Here is a 19,453-nt window from a genome sequence, read left to right on the forward strand (position 1 = left end):
CTCCCCTGTTTATTGTAATTTCCTCCTTTTTGTTAAAATGTAAACCAATACGATGTGTATTTTAATGTCGGTATAAAAAAAAAGCGGTTAAATAAATAAATAAATAAGCCCTTGGATAATGCAGCATATACATTTTTTAAATAAATAAACAAACAATCCTCTCTTTTAGCAGTGATTCCATTAATTTTCTCACCACAGAGATCAGGCTAACTGGTCTGTAATTCCCAGTCTCCTTATTTCATCTTTTATGAGTAGGAACCACACCTACCCGTCTCCAGCTCTCTGGAACTACTCCCAACTCTAAAGAAGCATAAAAAAGGTCAGCCAGTAGAGCAGCCAGAACTTCTAAGTTTCCTTAGTACCCTCGGATGTATCCCATCCTGCCCCATCGCCAATTTTATATGTGATCATTTTATGTGGTTCTGCTCCTGGCCTTTCCACAATGAACATCAAACAGACATATTGTTAAGTACTATTGCTTTTTCCTCACCAGCCTCTACCTATTCCTCCCCTTCACCTCCAAGACTCAAAATGTTACTTGTGCACTTCCTTCTATCTCTAGCATTTCTAAAAAAAAAAAATTTGTCACTCTATTTTATAGTATTTGCTAGTTTTTCTTCCATTTTATTATTTATGAGATTATCATTACAAAGCCATAAATGACAAAGAAAAGGCAGTAAATATTTCTACAGTAGAAATAATTGTGAAAAGAAAAAAGTGGAAAAAGTACATTGCCATAGTTCACAACAACAGAGAGAGGAGATATAGATAATTCTGGGAGCATAAGAAAAGAAAAATAAGAAATAAAGCTACGAGGTCGAGGTTCATAATATTTGTTGAACACCAACTGAGGGCACTGAAATTATAGACTTCTTCTGATCTAAAAAGAAATGCAATTATTCAGGGAGAAGAAAATTATATCTAGAACTGACATAAGTAATAAAACATTTACACGGATATCTAAGCAAAAAGGTTGCTCCCAATGACAAGACGTCTTGACGTATAGCAAGAAATAATTTCCTTCTTTCTTGAGTAGATTTAATGACATCTGGATAAACAGAGATATAGTTCCCATAAAAAAAAGCATGGGCTTGACGAAACTGATATTTCAAAATCATATTTAAGTCTTGTTCAAAAACAAAAGAACCAAAATAAAGAGGGGATCAGTTAGAATCCAATTCAATCCACATATATATACTAACTGTTACTGGATCGTGGGTCACCAATATAAATCTGTTAAGAAATCTTTTATTCTTTATTCAAATTCTAAAATAAATCTCAATTTTTCATTTTACTATTTTTAATTAAAATGTTTTGTATGTTTTTTTTTATAATGAAGAGACAGAGCCTCAGAACTGGTATCTTAGGTTATGACCTAAGCTTGTTAAACCAGTAAATTCAGTCACCGGCTCAATTTTGTAAGTCTCTTTTTCTGCTTTAAAATAAAATGCCAATGTTGCAAATTGTTTTAATTCTCAAAAATTCTCAAAACTGCTATGAGATCAATCTTTGCATTTTTAAATTCTCAAAACTGCTGTGAAATCAATTTTCTTTGTTGGAATTTTGTTTTTATAATAGGGATGATGCAAATAATCCCTTCTGTATATCTTGACCAATGATAACAAGAATATTTCACTAAATGCAAAAACATCTGTCCATATTGGTAACTTGTATCCCAATTTGTAAGTCCAAAATCTTATAGCTTGCACAACTGTGTAATGGTTTCAGAATCTGACTGACTGAAACTTGCCCAATGTTGCAGGAGAGCCGTTTGTAATTTTGCTTTGATGTGGTTTCTTTTTTTTAGCGATCAGCTTGCTACACATTTGAATTGAAAACGGCTACAAAGTATCAAGGAGGCATGTTACAAATTCTCAAAACTTATTGCTGATGTCTAGCCAAAGCAATGCAAGCCTCTCTTGAATGGCTGTTGTATCTGCTGATTTAATGCAGCAAAAGGCACTTATCTGAAACTTGGAGCTCTCTAAAATAGCAGACAAATCAAGTGGTAAGTCTGAGCCTAAAGTATGGCCATTCCCAACTCTTCTTCGAGAAGGCAGACAAGCTTCATCAGGCAATCCAAGAACTTCAATAAAGTATTTCTTGAAAGTTTCTTTAACTGAAATCCCTGGCAATTTTGTACTTGTGTTCCTGCGTTTGTCATCTTTAGTTCAATTTCTTGTCATCTTTGGGAGTGAGCCTCTCTGAGCTCTGAAACTGATATTACCAACAGCACAATATCCAAGGCACATTTGGAGATAGCTGAATCCACTCAGACTAAAACGGACCACAAAGAAGGTGGACTTCAGCAGCGCTCACCAAGGGTTGTAAGGAGAGACTCAAAGAAGATCCATCTCTCCCGTGGAGATCCATCTCTCCCGTGGAGAGATGTCCAGTTTCAAAATGCCTCCCAATCCTCCGATACAGATATGAACAGGGACCGCCAGGTTTGCTCCGCAGATGGCCCCTCCCAGCATGGCTGCAGTCCCGTCATTCTCCTGCGACAGCCTCAGTGCCGCATTGTTGGAGGAGCCCCGGCTGAGGTGTTCAGGAGGTGTTCAGGAGGGCTGAGAGAAATGACCAGCGGATTCACTGCTCCCTCAGTGGAAACCGCTAAGGACTGTGCTCCTCCTAAGTCTATTGGACCGGCCGAGAACCAAGTCCAGTGTGCGCTGGCCAGGGAGAGTCACAGGCTCAGAGAGGAATTGCCTGGGCTTCCTTCCCTTTATGCTTAGGAGGCCTAAAGGGAATGAAGCAGGAAATGCTTCCATTTTAATTTTTGCATTCCTGGCTACTTTCCCAGTATCTCTTAGCTTTTCCAGAGATTGTTGCCTACCTTCCTCTTTCTGTGATCTCTTATAATTTATGAAAGCTAACCTTTTCTCCCTTACCTTTTCAGCTACTTCTTTAGAAAACCATAAATGGCCTCATTTTTCTCTTAACTTTATTTACTTTTCTAAAAAAAAAAAGGTTAGTTGCCCTTATATCATCTCTTTTTAGTTTTGTCCACTGCTCTTCTTCTTCCCCTAGAGAATCTCATCCAGCTGATGATTCCTTGAGGTAATCTGCAGTTTACAATGTTAGTTTTCCTGAAGTATAGGATCTCACATTGGAATAAATCGTCATTTCCTGTGCTCTAATTCTGACCAACACCACCCAGTGATCACTGGATCCCAGATGACTGTTAGGATCCTGCCTGCTATGCAGCCTTCCTGACATTAGAGGACCCCATGGAGCTATACCTGCTCTCATTCCAGTCATAGTCTCCATGGGTTATTGATTCAGCAGGGCTTGGCCTATTTAACTCTGCCTTTTCTAATACTCGATGCCTTGCTATCGAGTCTACATGATAGCTCTTTGGCCTCCCAGCTCTGTCTTGCTTAGCTTTGTGGCCTGCTCAGACCTTTTGCCTAGCCTTAGCCCTGTGGCCTTCTTGGGCCTACTGTCTAGCCTTATGGCTCTCTCAGGCTTTCCTCCTAGCTCTCTGGTCTTCTCAGGCCTCCTACCTAACATGCAGCCTTCGGGTCTCCTAGTATCTCCTTGTCTGGCCTTTGGGCCTTATGGTTAGAGAGGTCTAGAATGGGTAAATGTGAATCTGTTATTTACTCTTTCATATAATAGAAGGACTAGTAGGGGCACTCCATGAAGTTAGCAAGTAGCACATTTAAAACTAATCAGAGAAACTTTGTTACCAGAGGATATGGTTAGTGAAGTTAATATAGCTGGGTTTAAAAAGGTTTGGATAAGTTCTTGGAATTTACAGTGCTTCCTCCTTACCTCATAAACTCTGCAATTCTGTTGCATCAATATTATTTTTATATACTGCCATGCCTCCTCCCTCCCTCCCTTCCTACCCAGCTCTCTTCTCTTGAATAGATTGTAGCCTGGTATAACTAGATCTCAATCATGCTTTTCTGTGTTCCACATCTCCATGACAGTCACTACATCCAAGTCAGCTCCTTCTGTGTCTGCCTCTAGATCCGGACTTTATTTCCCATACTATGAGCATTAGTGTACATAGCTTCCAGATGTTGGCTTTTTTCCCCCATTTTTATACAAGTATTTATTGTTTTACTTACCTTAGGATTTTGTTCACCCAATCCCAATGATCCTTGGATAAAATCCAAACTATAATGATCTACCTCAGATGCATCTCCCTCCACTTTCTCCTAACATAAATATCCCAACCCCACCTTTGGCAGCTCCATCTCAACTCCCACCCCACCTAGCTTGAGAGTCCATCAAGGGTGAGAGAACATAGTACAAAATTTCAACTTTGAAAGACTTTCTTCACGCTAAATGACATCAAATCTTCACCAAGGTGTACTGTGCTATTCGTACGTCTAACTCTACATCTTAAACTGGCCCCTAAACCCTAAACCACCACTAACATCTCACCTCGACCTATCAGGTGGCCCTCCTATAGAGATATAAATAGGTGCACACAGTGAGGCCCTTCCTAGAGGCTCTGTCTACTCCACTCCCACTCCCTCTCCCTCCTCCCCCTCCCAAACCCAGAAATGGCCAAAATGCAATTCCAAAAATTTATCACAAATTGCATTATGAACATATCCCACAACTTAATGCAAGAGAAAAAGGTGTAGTTATTTCTGGCATTAAAAACATATGATACCATGTGATATGCTATCGCACAGCACGAGATGGCCCCTAATTTTACTAATTCCCACCCAATATTCCTCCCCAATCCCGCCCCCCCCCAAAAACTAATTTGCATTTGCACTGTGTGCTACAGCATTTTTCGCACGCATATGTAACAATAATAATAAAAGTACAAAAATAGTCAAGAAACATAACTCGAATCCACCCCACTCTCCCTTGGAAGACAGAGTTGCTAATCTGACTGCTGAAATAACTCATAATTACAGCAAATAATCAACCCACTTACAACTACATCCTAACTATAAGTCGAATCACCACCTCTAAAAACTTTCAAATGCCAGTCTAAGATCTTCTCAATTGCTTCCAAAGGAACTCCCAAAGGACCAACTCCTTAAGCTTGCTTCTTTGTCAGCAACCCGCAGTAGGGGTCACTTAAGTGGCTTCTGCAGATCATGTCAACAGGGAGGAGGTGATGTCATAGCAGGCTGACCACTGGGAACATCTGGAATGCATATCACCAGACTGGAATAAGACTTTATCCTGGGGCTCTGCAACAGGAATCTCCCATGACCTCTATGATATTTTTAAGGCAATCAGTGTGACCTTTGATATCAGCAAAGGGAAGTATTCAGTGAACTATGAGGCCCCTTACATCTCCAATGGTCTTTCATCATACTGGAAATGGTATAAATTGACAATGTTGGTAAACTCAAACGTAAGAGAGATCAAAAACTAAGCAGTACACTGACTGAATTACTGTTCACTCCCCAAGTATTGCAGCCTTGGAAATAAAGAAACAAAAAATCATGGAAATAAGGAATCAAAGAAATAAGAAACAAGTTGGAAAATATACGCTAGCTATAAAAGAAAGTAGTCTTCTTCTTCTCATGTCCATCCACCAGTCATATTTCTTTCCATTGGCCAGCACATTTCGGCATTTGTGAGTTGGCCTCGTCAAGATACTGCACTGTGCAAGGGCTATCAAGCAATGGGCTGACCAAAAGGTCTTGCATGGTCTGCCTCTCGCCACAATCGCAGATTTCAGATCTTATAGCGTATCCCCATTTTGACATGTCAGCTCCTGATCTGCTGACTTGGGTACCCAAAGTAGGCATGTTTCATGAAGGGAGGACAGCAGTGCCTCTTCTGAAATAGGACTGACAAGATAATTTAGGAGAATCCCTCAAACCCACTTCTGCTCCACCTGCCGTTTTTCCTCTGTTTCAGGTACCTGGAACTCGTTCAGCAGAAGCAGCTCTGGGTGTCTCTGCCTCATGTTCCTAGGGTGTGTGCAGGCCACAGGTGCTCATATGGAGATTCATAGCCACTTCAAACTACTGACAGCCCTCACTCCCATCATATCTGAGTAGTACTTTGCCTACATTTCTAGTAACCTAGTAACATATATTTGATATATTTCTATGCCAAACTAGTCTATGACATCTACAAAGAGTAATATATATATATGTGTGTGTGTGTGTGTGTGTGTGTGTGTGTGTGTGTGTGCACAACCATCTTTCTATGGGGAAACAGCAAATGAGAACAATGATTTTGGAACATTTTAAGAATTTCAGTGTTCTTCTCAATTTATACTGCATTTCAGTGGCAAAGTCTATTATCTAATTTCAAGCAAATCCGTTCAAGCAGAGCACAGTAGCTAGGTGACTACAGAAATACAGACAAATGGCCAAAATGCCAAAACTAATAAGTGCTTTCATGTCCTATGAAACTTGCCTAAAAAGTCTTGAATGTTTAACTTTCATACATCTTGCTAAAAATCTTAAAAGAGTACGCAAGAATTTCCCCAAAATACAAAATTTAGCATGCATCACCAAGCACAGTTTAAAAGTATTCTATGACTGACTTACAGTGTACTGGAAGATGTGGTAAAACATGGCTGCCACTCCCAGTGGATTGTGGGAAGAGGGTTTCCAGATACAGTGCACTGAAGAATCTGCTCACTTCCCACCAGGATTGGCTCAATTTTATCAAAATCAGTCTCCTTTTCGTAGATTGTGGGTTTGGCTAGAAAAGGAGTAAAAAAAAGACTAGTTATTGTTCAAGACACACAAATTTGAAAAATCTGCGAAGCACAAGTTCAAACTGATGTAGGATGCATTTTCTTTAGAATCAAGGGAAACATTTTACAGTGCAGTCTAAGGGGGTCATTCTCTAATGCTATCGCACGTGACAGCTAGCTTGGGGCGGAGTCGGCCCCGGAAGAGGAGGAGTCGGAGCGGCACCGGGGGCCGACGCTGCAGACACATCACTGGTGGTGAAAAGTAAGATTCCTTATCGCTGCCAGTTTTGCGTCAAATAACTACACCTTTTATGGTGTAGTTATTCGGCGCGAAAGCCAGCAGCGATTGCACCGCGGAGGTGCGATCGCTGCCGGCTATCGCAGGACTGCCCCCCGCTTCCGCCAGATTCTCTAAGGTCTGCGACCTTAGAGAATCCAGGCCTAAGGAAGAGTATGCTGCAGCATTTGAAATAAGTTTTTTAAATTATTATTTCTTTATTAAATTTTAAATCAAATCTTCCACGTAATTAACCTTAGTTACAGAAAAAAGACTCTTTAGTTACAATTGCATAAAAAAAAGTTTCATAGAACAACATAAATCTAAAGATCTATATCAGACCACAAATGGGGAGAAATAAGAAAAGAGAAAAAAACCAAACAACACATTGACAAGCCTATATTTCTGCAAGGATCTAAGCTGTTACATTAAGTACTACCACTACCAATGGTGGGGACATCCTTATTGCTCAGGAAATTGTGCTACTTCATGGAAAACATATCTGTTGCCTTGATATTTAAGAATACATTTACAAGGAAGTTTTAATTGAAATGATCCTCCTAATTTATAAAAAGAGAGCTTCAACAACATGTGACTCATCCTGGGTCGTCTATCTAATCCAATGTCCCTGTCAACTTTTATATGTGGGACGTACCAGCAGAAAAGTTAGAACACGATTACGTGAACACAGAAGTCGCCTCAACACAGCTAATTTAGAAGCACCTATGGTCAGTCACTGCATAACACTTGGCCACACGTTTGATCAGATGCGATGGACAATCCTAGAACAAGTAACACCTAACCCATGGGGTGGTGATTTAAATCAATTTCTGAACTGCCTCGAGCAATGGTGGATATACACTTTAAAATAAAGAACCAAAGCACTTGTTTTATCAATCAAATCGTATACAACCAAAAAAACAAGTATCCTGTAGTGTAAACCGTATCTTCAATGTGCTGTCAAACAAAATTTCAAAAAATGTATTATATTTTACTTTGAATTTGTAACCGCATCAGCAAGCCAGGATATACACTTTAGCCACACAATCTCCGCAGGGCCTTAACGATATGGTTGAATGGTCCTCGCTCATTTAAGTTTTCGATTGGCAATCTACCAGAGGTAATTGATGCATCAATTACTTCCTTTCAAAACTTCACAGGCAGGTATAAAAAACAGCTTTTCAAAATGGCGGATCCAGCTGTCAACGAGAAACATTGCAGCCGAGCAGCAGAATTGTCCGCAGGGCAGACTTGGGAACTGCATGTATACCGTAGTAAGCAGCGTCTGTTATTCAAACTTGCATTAAGTTGGTGCTTAAATGCTTTTTTCTACCACAGAATTGGCACGTTTTGGCCCCTGAAGAAGCTGTCAGAAACACGAGCCATGTCGGGCCACTGCCAGCCAGATATCCCCGCTGCACCCACAGTCATGATAAGTGCTACTTAAGTGTTACTTTACTGCCCTACACAAAGTCATGGTAAAGAAAAAATGAAAAAAACTATATAAAAATCATAATATCCCAAACCGGAGTAACCAATGATTATATTATAGTGACGGTCTGGTATCAAAGTGGTGACCGCACAACTATTTCTATGGTCGACAGGGCTATCTGAATTAAAGCCCGCCATTTTATATGAGGTTTACTCCGTGCAGATAATCAAATTTCTATGCTATTAGTGTTGCACAAATATGATGTTGTTTTGAATTTAACCATATAAGAATTCATCATATATTTACAGTCTATTATTTTCTGTGTCCATCCAGGCATGTAACCAGCGAACCCATACGTTTTCAAAGCACACTTGCGATCATATGTCTATTTTGAAAATTAGAGCTAAGATCTTTGAGTAAAAAGTACCAGCAGACTATCCAGGCAATTATAAAGTTACCCTCTTAAAAGGGACAATTGTAAAGCAAATGGCAAATCTCAAAGAAAGCGTAAATATTTATAAATATGGTAACCATGTAAAATTCATTTTTGTTTCTTGTGACATTTACGATTGTTATTCTTATTGCAGTTTCAGTTCAGCGAAAAATGCTCTCTTTCTTAGTAAGCGAGAAAGAAAGAGAAGATGGCTTTAGCAATCAGTTCCCTTGAAATAATATGAAAAAATAAAGTTGGTGCATCTCAAATATAGGGCTAGCAATCTGCCCAGCCTCCCAATCCAATTTATCACACGTTCAGCTGCGTGACACTTCCTGCCCCAAGAGACATTACTCATTTATAGAGACCCCCATATGAGCGTGCACTCTAAATGTTCAGCTTCTCGTTAACATGCAGATACGGAACCAGCTGGGACTCGTTTCTGAACAGATCTGAGTTTTTTACATGAGCGTCTTATGGAGATTCCTAGACATCATTTCCACCTGAAATGAGCTTGTGCTTTAGTTTCTTTTTTTTTTTTTTTAAAGTCAACAATACATTGGAATCGTGAAGTTAAAGAGACTTATAGAATGCTAGTTGGTCCTGGGTGCTCTCCCAGTTCAGTGTAGTCCAACCTGATCTGATCTTGTATGCAAAGTGACTAAGGCAGGTTATACAAATAGTTAGGGGATTGGGATATGGGAAGATGAGGTAATACTGCCCTTGTGTAAGGCACTGTTGAGACCCCCAGGAGGAGCACTGAGCACAGTTCTAGAGGTCACACCTTTGTAACATTCCACCAAAACTGAGCTTGCCAAAGTCTCTAGTTGCCTCTTTAAGGCCAAGCCCAAGGCCCTTTACTCGAACCTCATCCTTCTTGACCTGTCCACTGCTTTTGATACCATCAATCACTGTCTACTCCTTGGTGCACGCTACTCCATTGGAGTTTGGGACTCTGCTCTATCTTGGTTCTCTTCTTACCTCTCATATTGTATTTTTACCGTATCTTCTGGTGGTACTTTCTTCACTACAATTCTGCTGTCATTCAGTGTGTTCAAGGCTCTGTCCTGGGTTCTCTTTTCTCTCTACACTTCTTCTCTTGGTGCTCTGAGCTCCTCTCACAGCTTTTATTTCCACTTGTATGCTGATAACTCCAAGATCTACCTCTCCACACCAAAAATCTCCCAAAGAATCCAGTCCCAAATTCTAGCCTGCATGTCTGACATTGCTGTTTGGATGTCCCACAAACATGGCCCTTCTCCCCTAACCCACTCCGCTTTCTCTCTTTCTCTGTCTCTGTAGATGGTGCTCTCATCCTTCTGGATCCCTTGAACCCTTTGGGGATTATCTTTACACAGCCAAAACACTGCTAAAGCATGTCATTTCTTCTTCTATAACATTGCTAAAATCCATCCCTTCCTTTCTGAGCATACTACCAAAATGCTCATTTGATCTCGTAACACCTCCTGCTCAGACTATTGCAGCTTGCTCGTCATGGGCCTCCCACTGAACCATCTTTCTCCACTGCAATCTACCAAAATTGGGCTGCACAACTTGTCTTCCTTCAGTGTCGCTATATCGGTTCCCTGTCTGCTTCCATATACAGTTCAAGCTTCTCTTACTCACCTACAAACGCATTCACTTTACAGCTCCTCATTACCTGTTTTCTCTTCTCTCTCTCTCTACACCCTTCCTTGTGAACTCCATTCATCTGGCAAGTTACTCTTGTCTGTGCCCTATTGCCAAATCCTGATTCCGCCCTTTCTACTTTGCTGTGCCATATAAATGGAACAGACTTCCTGATTCAGTACAACATATTCCTTCTCTGGCCATATTCAAGTCCAGTCTAAAAACTCACCTACTTGAGTCTGCTTTTAAATCCTAAACACTTCTCTACAATAAATACAATTCCTACAGACTCTTGCTTATGTATAATTGTCTTGACTTGATTGTAAGTTCCATGGAGCATGACTGTCTTTTGTACAGCAATGCATATGTCTAGTAACATTTAAAAATGATTAATAGTAGTAGTTTTAAAAACATTAGGAGGATGGAAACAGATCATATGGAAATCAAAATATACTCTCTAAAACAGTGGTTCCCAAACCTATCCTATTGACCCCAGTTGGGTCTTCAGGATATCCACAAAGAATATGCATGAGATATATTGGAGACCCAATAATACAAATTTATCCCCTGTATATTCATTGCGGATATCCTGAAAACCTGACTGGCTGAGAGATTTGGGAATTATTCCTCTAGAAGAATAAGAGGAAAGGAAAAAGGATATGGTGGAAATGTTCACATAACTGACAGGCTTCCATAAGATACAAGTTAGTAATGAGAGAGACTCTTATCTATAAGGGCCTTGTAGTAGTTGGCTATTTATGCTACTATAGGAGGCCCACCTAGTAACTCGAGGTGAGGTTTAGGTAATAGTGTAGGGGTTAGGGGCCACTTTGACATGCAGAGTGAGACGTACGAACAGAACAGTACATACTTGTGAAGATTTAATGTCCTTCGGAGTGAGGAAACTCACACAACAATGAGATTTGTACAATGTTCTCTCAACCTAGCTTGATGTTACCCAGGTAGAGAGTCCAAGCTAGTTTGTGAGAGAACATTGTACAAGAAGAACATAAGAACATGCCATACTGGGTCAGACCAAGGGTCCATCAAGCCCAGTATCCTGTTTCCAACAGTGGCCAATCCAGGCCACAAGAACCTGGCAAGTACCCAAAAACTAAGTCTATTATAAGAACATAAGAACAAATCTCATTGTTGTTCATACATCTCACTTTGCATGTCAAAGTGGCCCCTAACCCCTACCCCCTACACTATTACCTAAACCTCACCTCGAGTGACTAAGTGGGCCTCCTACAGTCGAATAAATAGCTAGCTACTACAAGGGCCTTAAAGGTAGTCTTTCTCTCTCTCTCTGTGGTGCATTGCCCAAATGAGATCAGGAAGGCCACTGCTAATTTCTTATCAGCCTCTACTGGCAAGTTTCAAAGATCCTCATATTCCCCCGTAGATCTCCTATTCTCAGAACATTCTTGTGTTTCAGTTTTTTGGATTAGGAATATAACAACACAAGTGTGATCATTTCACAAAGAGCAGAGGTTTCACATTCAAACTTTGAATCTGCTTTTGACTTCAATAAGTGTTTTCTTAGGCAGCATTTCTAAAAGCAAGTCAAGGTAGATGAGCAGGTCCAGCATTGAAGAGATATACTGGAGCACGCACAGGCAGGTACATAATCAGACACAGTCTGGATAGCAAAGTTAGCCGGATAAACTTCTCTGGCTAACTTTGGAGGCATATTCAATAGCACAGCCACACTATTGAAAATAGCCGGCTAACTTTAGAACAGCTCTTTTAGCAGAGTTAATCAGTTAACTTAGTTGGCCAACTCAACTCCTCCCAGTTACGCCCCTGGACTGCCCCTATCTTTACTTATACGGCTAAATTCTAGCTCCCTAACTTATTAGCCAGCTAGAATTTATCCGTATAATGGCTGAATATAGCCGGGTAAGCCATTTAGATGGACAACTATCACGTTATCAGTCTAAATGGCTTTTGAACATGGATCTCAGGGTATTTGGCCTTCCCACGCCATCTTCAAATCAGCAATGTGTTAGAGAATAGTCTGCCATTGTCAAATAAGTTTGAAAGTCACATTTGCAATATCAGCTAACATCATGTAAATCAGTGGTTATTCTAGGCCAGCTTGCCATGCAAGCAAAAGCTATGTCTTCTGAGCACAGTGCATTCCCTTTCCCTTTATTTATTTACAAATGTTGTATGCCGCAATCACGATTTCAAAGAGATAAACCCAAAGCAGTGAACAAAGCTCCATAAAAATACATCATATATAGCAATTACATGCACAATACAAGCATAACGAATTAAAATAAAAAAAAAATACCAACAACGAGACCTAGCACCCCAAAATCCTCCAGTCCACCTCACAGCATCTTCATAAAACCTTAACAGCCCCTTTCTAGTAGACCAACCTGAATCCTTTTACCCAAATGAAATATCCTCTTGGCCAATTTCCTTACCAACCCTTTGCCAGGAAACGTCCAGGCGTGAACCTTTTCCAGAATGCAAGGCAGTTCTGTTCCAAGCTGAGCTGTACAGGAGTTTTGCTCCGAAGAGAGGATGTGCTCTGTTTCTCAGCTGCGCCCTACACATAGCATGAATAGAGGAGGCTGCTAGCAAAGCCCCTTGTCTTGAGCGTGGTCGATGATTTGGGACATGCCATCTCAATGTATTCTTAAGATGATGGGGGGGTCCATTACCCCTCAGTACCCAAAACAAGTAATTTAAACTGTCTTCAGGCTTGTATGAGTAAGCAGTCTAAGAATCTTATTATCGGTGTCATTACAGCACTTTTGGGGCAATTACATACCACCCTCATTGCAATGTTCTGAACCACCTGCCGAATGTGCGCAGGCTATTCAGGCAAGCCCATGCATAGGCTGTCATAATAATCGAGTCGTGACACGATCACTTGCACGAGTCAATTAGCAGGTGTAAAAGTGTACAAGTAAATTTAGTAATGTTCGCCGTATCTCTCTTACGAAACAGCAACTACCACACATACTTCTGATCTCCACCCTGGAACTCCCCTAGGCTGCCTCTTTATTCCCCTGGTAAAATGTTTATTTATTTAAAAACTTTTCTATACCGTCGTTTAGCAATGCACCAACACAACGGTTTACAAATAGGCACGTAGAAATGAGTTTGGTTTAAAATTTGTCTAAAAAAGTGCCAATACATTTTTCGGTTACATGTTTCAATAATATAAGTTATATGGTAAGTGGTTTTGATTTTTCCATTTATATGATTAATAAAATAACCATACAAGTATTATACTTTATACTGTAATTCTCTTATATTAATATTTAATTATGAGAAGAAGAATAAAATAAGCAAGTACGCTCTTGGGTAACTTTATGCTGTGTGCAGATGTTCTTTTGTTCTTCTTATTCTCCGTTCTCACTGTGAAAAGCTTTTTTGAAAAGCCATGTTTTTAAACTCTTTTTGAAGAGTCTTAAATCTCTCAAAATATACGTGCAAAATGGAAAATACGCACAGCTCTTGACATTTACAAAATACTTAGTATATACACGAGTACATTCTTCTTACATGCGTATGTGCTATTTATGTATCCAAAGAAACTATACGTGCTTTGAAATATCCGGTCAGCAATTTAATGTAAATGCGAAATGGAAAATACGCGCAATTCTTGACATTTACAAAATAGTGTATACGCACGCACGTACGTACATGCTTCTTACATGCTATGTGCTATTTATGTATGCAACTTGTGCCTGCGCGCACAAGTTATAAAATCGGGTGTACATGTGTGCACGCTGGGTAGCGTGCACACATGTACACCCGCACTCACCCTTTTTAAAATCTACCCCTATGTGTATATGTTTGCTGTGAAACTTGGAGGAAAGCCCCTGGGTAAAATGCACCCACTGACTTTGCCTTCTTCCCAAAAACGTGCAGATGCTCCTGCATTGTCCCCGTGAAGGAGAATCACTCATCTGATTTTCTCTTTCTTTCTTTCTCCTCAAGCTCCCCAGAGACAGGAGCTGGACACATGCAGCTGGTGACTCTTTGGGTTGAAGATTGTGTGCACCTTTGGAAGACTGCAGTTTCCTCTATGACTTGCTGCACCATAGAGCAAACAACACATTTGGTGAAGACCACCAGAAAATTTGTTAGGCCCTTGGCCGATTATTTATTAAAATAAACTTTCCAGCACAGCTATTTCTACCATTGTGCTTCAGCAACTAGTAACTTTACGAAAGTTCCCCAGTAACCTGCACTGCTATCCATTGAGAAGTGGTGAGCAGTCAATGGCATACCTGCAGGAAGTTTGATTCAAATCACTACAGAGCCCTTCCAGCTAAGTCTGCAATGAAGCTCTTTCAGTGAAGCCCTTCAAATGCAGTACTTTCTGTGGTGCTCTTCCCCCTTCCAACGAGCTTCCAATGGAATCCTTCCGGGAGAGCCCTTCCAACGAGCTTCCAATGGAAGCCTTCCGACAGAGCCCTTCCAACGAGCTTCCAATGGAACCCTTTCGGCAGCGCCCTTCCAACGAGCTTCCAATGGAACCCTTCCGGCAGCGCCCTTCCAACGAGGTTCCAATGGAATCCTTCCGGCAGCGCCCTTCCAACGAGCTTCCAATGGAAGCCTTCTGGCAGAGCCCTTCCAACGAGCTTCCAATGGAACCCTTCCGGCAGCGCCCTTCCATCGAGCTTCCAATGGAACCCTTCCGGCAGAGCCCTTCCAACGAGCTTCCAATGGAAGCCTTCTGGCAGCGCCTTTCCAATGAGCTTTCAATAGAATCCTTGCAGCAGAGGCCTTTGAATGCACTTCCAATGGAGCTCTTCCAGAGGAGCCCTTCCAATGCACTTTCAATGGACCTTCCAGCAGGGCCCTTCCAATGGAAGGGCTCTGCCGGAAGGGTTCCATAGGAAGGTCCTTCCAGCAGAATTTTTCCAATAGAATTCTTCCAATGGAACCCATCCAATGCAGTCCCTCCAGAAGAGCCCTTCTAATGGAGCTTTTCCAGTATAGTCCTTCCAGCGCAAGCCTTCCAATGGCATCCTTCGAGCACAATTCCAATGGCACCCTGCCAGCAGGGTCCTTCCAATGGAATCCTTCAGGCAGAGTCCTTCCAATGGGTCCCCTTCCAACAGAATCCTTCCAGTGAAGCCCTTCCACCAGACATGTCTCCGCAAGTTCACACATTGCAGTGGATTGTGGCATAACCAAGTACTATTCAACTTACTTTCCATAATTACGTTTTCACACAAAATGTTACTTCTCATCACTTTCAGCAACTTTCCTTCTGGTCCACTGGAAGCAGGACCAGCTCATAGAAGCACTGAGGTTAGGAAAGACCCTAAGGGACCTATAAAGCAGCTGCTAATGTTCAACAGAATAAACTGGCTGTTATTTTCGGGGTGAGTAATCTTTATTCTGTCTGTGTGCCCTTTCTGCATGACTGGAACTAGTAACCTATAACCAATTACTTTTAAAAGCGACTTCTAGATTTTTTTGCATCAAAATGCAGGGGCAATACGGAGCTATGTATTTTGCACCTGTACTGAGATCATGAAATGCTATAGGGTTGTTTTTTCATAACTGGAGCATGCTCTGTTCCGTTTACAGGTTCTCTGGAGCTGGAAGCATTCAGTTAGTTACAGCTGGCAAAAAGCAAGTTAGGACAGACATCGCCCATGCTTCTTTGGGCTTTCTGGCCTGCTATGTTGTTTTTTGGCTGGCTCGGGTAGGCAGCCACCCAGCGGCTTCTCAGGAATATCCTTATTCTCGCCTCCTTCCCACTGAATGTTTTCATACATTTATTTCCAGGAAATCTGGAAGAGCCCCAGCTATTTACCTGCTTTAGATATTCAGCATCTTATATTTGTGCAATACGTAAAGCAAGCACAGTTACAACAATAAATCAGACTCTGTCACTTATTAATACTAATTCCCTACAAAAATCATTCCCCCCCCCCCCCCCCCTTTTTGATGTTTTTATATTTCTTTTTTATCTGGCAGGTTCTTCCCGCTTCTCTGTGCTTCCAGTTCCATTGGAATTAGGGCTAGGATCAGGCACCAGGAGTCTTCATTCATTTCTCTTATTCACACTGCCCCATCGCACACACACACACTGCCCCGTCGTGGGACAAGGACAGCACAGGCAGCAGCAGTGCAAATTACACCCACACACTGCCCCACCACACACACACACACACACACACACACACACACTGCCCCATCACACACACACACACACACACACACACACACACACTGCACCATCACACACACACACACTGCACCATCACACAGACACACACACACATAGTCTCATCACAGAACAGGGACAGCACAGGCAGCAGCAGTGCAAATTACACCCACACACTGCCCCCACCACACACACACACCCACACACACACACACACACTGCACCATCACACACACACACACTGCACCATCACACAGACACACACACACATAGTCTCATCACAGAACAGGGACAGCACAGACAGCAGCAGTGCAAATTACACCCACACACTGCCCCCACCACACACACACACACACACACACACGGCACCATAACACAGACACACACACACATAGTCTCATCACAGAACAGGGACAGCACAGGCAGCAGCAGTGCAAATTACACCCACACACTGCCCCCACCACACACACACACACAGCCCCATCACACACACACACACTGCACCATAACACAGACACACACACACATAGTCTCATCACAGAACAGGGACAGCACAGGCAGCAGCAGTGCAAATTACACCCACACACTGCCCCACCACACATACATACACACACACACACACACACACACTGCCCCATCACACACACACACACTGCACCATAACACAGACACACACACACTGCCCCACCACACATACATACACACACACACACACACACTGCCCCATTGTAGAACAGGTACAGCACAGGCAGCAGCAGTGCAAACGTCCTCATGTTTTCACTGCTAACGTGCTTCAGCCATTTTCAGGGACAGTCATGTCTGTGGGTGAGACAGTAATTCAGGATCCATACCTGTGCACTTTTTGGCCTCTCTGTTGAGAGCGCCAATGATGGGGCCAGTGTGATGGTGATGTAGATGTTCGTCCACAGAGAGGTCACCAAATGACTTCCAGATGGCCATGGCTTTCAGTCACCACAGACCTAATCTAATGTACGGGCCTCTTCAGGTTCTCTATCAAGGCTGAAACTGAATAGGTCCCTGTAGCAGAGTCACTGACTGTGACCTGCACTGGCTCCCACAACCATAATGTCTTTAATTTCTCGTGCTGGCTGTTCCTCCACAGTCCACGGCACAATTCCAGGCCTCGGAGGTACCAGGGGTAACTTTAAATGTGTTCAACTAGTGTTACACACAGGAAGGCAAATAATCTGTGCACCAATCAAAAAACACTTCTCTCTGCAGACTGCTAATCCCAGCAGAAGGCTCCCAGCCTCTATCCATGCATATTCCCTACTAGTGTATTAACTTTCGGGTACCCTGGCCCAGTTCAGCTGGGGATCTTCTTTTCCTGCAAGAGAGATCAGTGGGTGATCGGTGGACAAATGTGGCCGAATATCTGGAAAAATCCATGCCCCTAGATCTAAGACTCCAGAGAAATAAATTATAAACTTTTCAAAACACACCTCAAAACCTGGCTCTTCAAACAAGCCTTCAATAAAGAGAACGACGCAAGCAAATAAATAAGGATAAGCGGACACAGAGCACCCAGCTCACAATCTCCAGATACTACCTGGAAATTATTTTATCCCTCTGATAATCGTAGTCAAACAGACAGGTTGAATAGCAATGAAACATATAATCTCCCATGAGAATTTCATCAATGTAAATTCCACGTCATAAACCATATGATACTTAATGTGTTTTTGTTACTGAATAATACTGGCACCCTCTATGTAATGTATGATCTATATTTTCCTTGATATATGTGCCCTATTGTAAACAGTTATGATGGTAAATAACTTAATGACGGTATAGAAAACCTTTTAAATAAATAAATAAATAAATAAATAAATAAATGGGTGAAGATTAAGCAATAGGACTCGAACAGTTCACTCTGGTACGGGTAAAAGGGACCGGTGGGGAAACTCAGAGCTCAGTGTTCGGGCCTGTTCATTTCAAAATATTTACGAGTCACACTACGGAAGGTCTTGAGGGAAAAGTGTGTCCGTTTGCAGATGACACAAACATCTTTAACAGGGTAGACTCGCCAGGAAGGTTGACAAAAATGAAAGTGGACTTTAACAGAAAGTGGAAGAATGGTGAAGGGTGCACTTATTTTATTTATTTAGTTATGCATTTCTTCTAACTGCCCTTTCCATAATGAAGGTAATTATATAATGGGCCAATAGCAGTAAAGTCTGTATATTGTACACAAAGGGGCAGATTTTCGAAGGGTTACGCGCGTAACCCCGAAAACCTGCTCCTGTACACGCCGAGCCTATTTTGCATAGGCTCGGCGATGCTGCAAGCCCCAGGACGCACGTATGTCCTGGGGCTTTGAAAAAGGGGCAGTCCGGGGGTGGGGGCGGGGTGCTGGTCCGGGGGCGGGCGTAACTCCTGAAATAAAGGTAGGGGGGGGGGATTTAGGTAGGGCTAGGGGGTGGGTTAGATAGGGGAAGGGAGGGGAAGGTGGAGGGGAGTGGAAGGAAAGTTCCCTCCGAGGCCGCTCCGATTTCGCACGCGGGATACATTTGTGCGTGCGCTGTCGCTCCGATTTCGGAGCGGCCTCGGAGGGAACGCGGAAAGCCATCGGAGCTTCCCTAGGGCTCGGCGCGCGCAAGGTGTACAAGTGTGCACCCCCTTGAGCGCGCTGACCCTGGATTTTATAACATGCGAGCAGCAGCGCACGCATGTTATAAAATCGGGTGTACATTTGTTCGTGCCGGGTAGCACGCACAAATGTACCCCTCGCGAGCAGATTATAAAATCTGTCCCAAAGACTTTATGGAGGATCCTCAAAGCAAATTTATGTGCATAAGTTCGCTTTGAAAACGCTCGTGTAATTGGCCAAGTTCAGGTACACATCACCTCACGTCAAGTTACACCTCCTT

At 42.2% G+C, this 19,453-nt stretch overlaps 1 protein-coding gene across 1 annotated transcript in view; it reads right to left on the reverse strand.

The window, feature by feature from the left end:
• LOC115094728 (vascular endothelial growth factor receptor kdr-like) overlaps positions 1 to 19,453 on the reverse strand; it is a 311,596-nt gene that overhangs the window by 147,240 nt on the left and 144,903 nt on the right. Inside the window, exon 10 of the mRNA XM_029607986.1 lies at positions 6,489 to 6,645. Coding sequence (XP_029463846.1) covers positions 6,489 to 6,645 — 157 coding nt within the window. The remainder of the gene's footprint in view (positions 1 to 6,488; positions 6,646 to 19,453) is intronic.

Source organism: Rhinatrema bivittatum, chromosome 6 (genome assembly GCF_901001135.1).
Source record: "Rhinatrema bivittatum chromosome 6, aRhiBiv1.1, whole genome shotgun sequence".
Lineage (NCBI taxonomy): Eukaryota > Metazoa > Chordata > Amphibia > Gymnophiona > Rhinatrematidae > Rhinatrema > Rhinatrema bivittatum.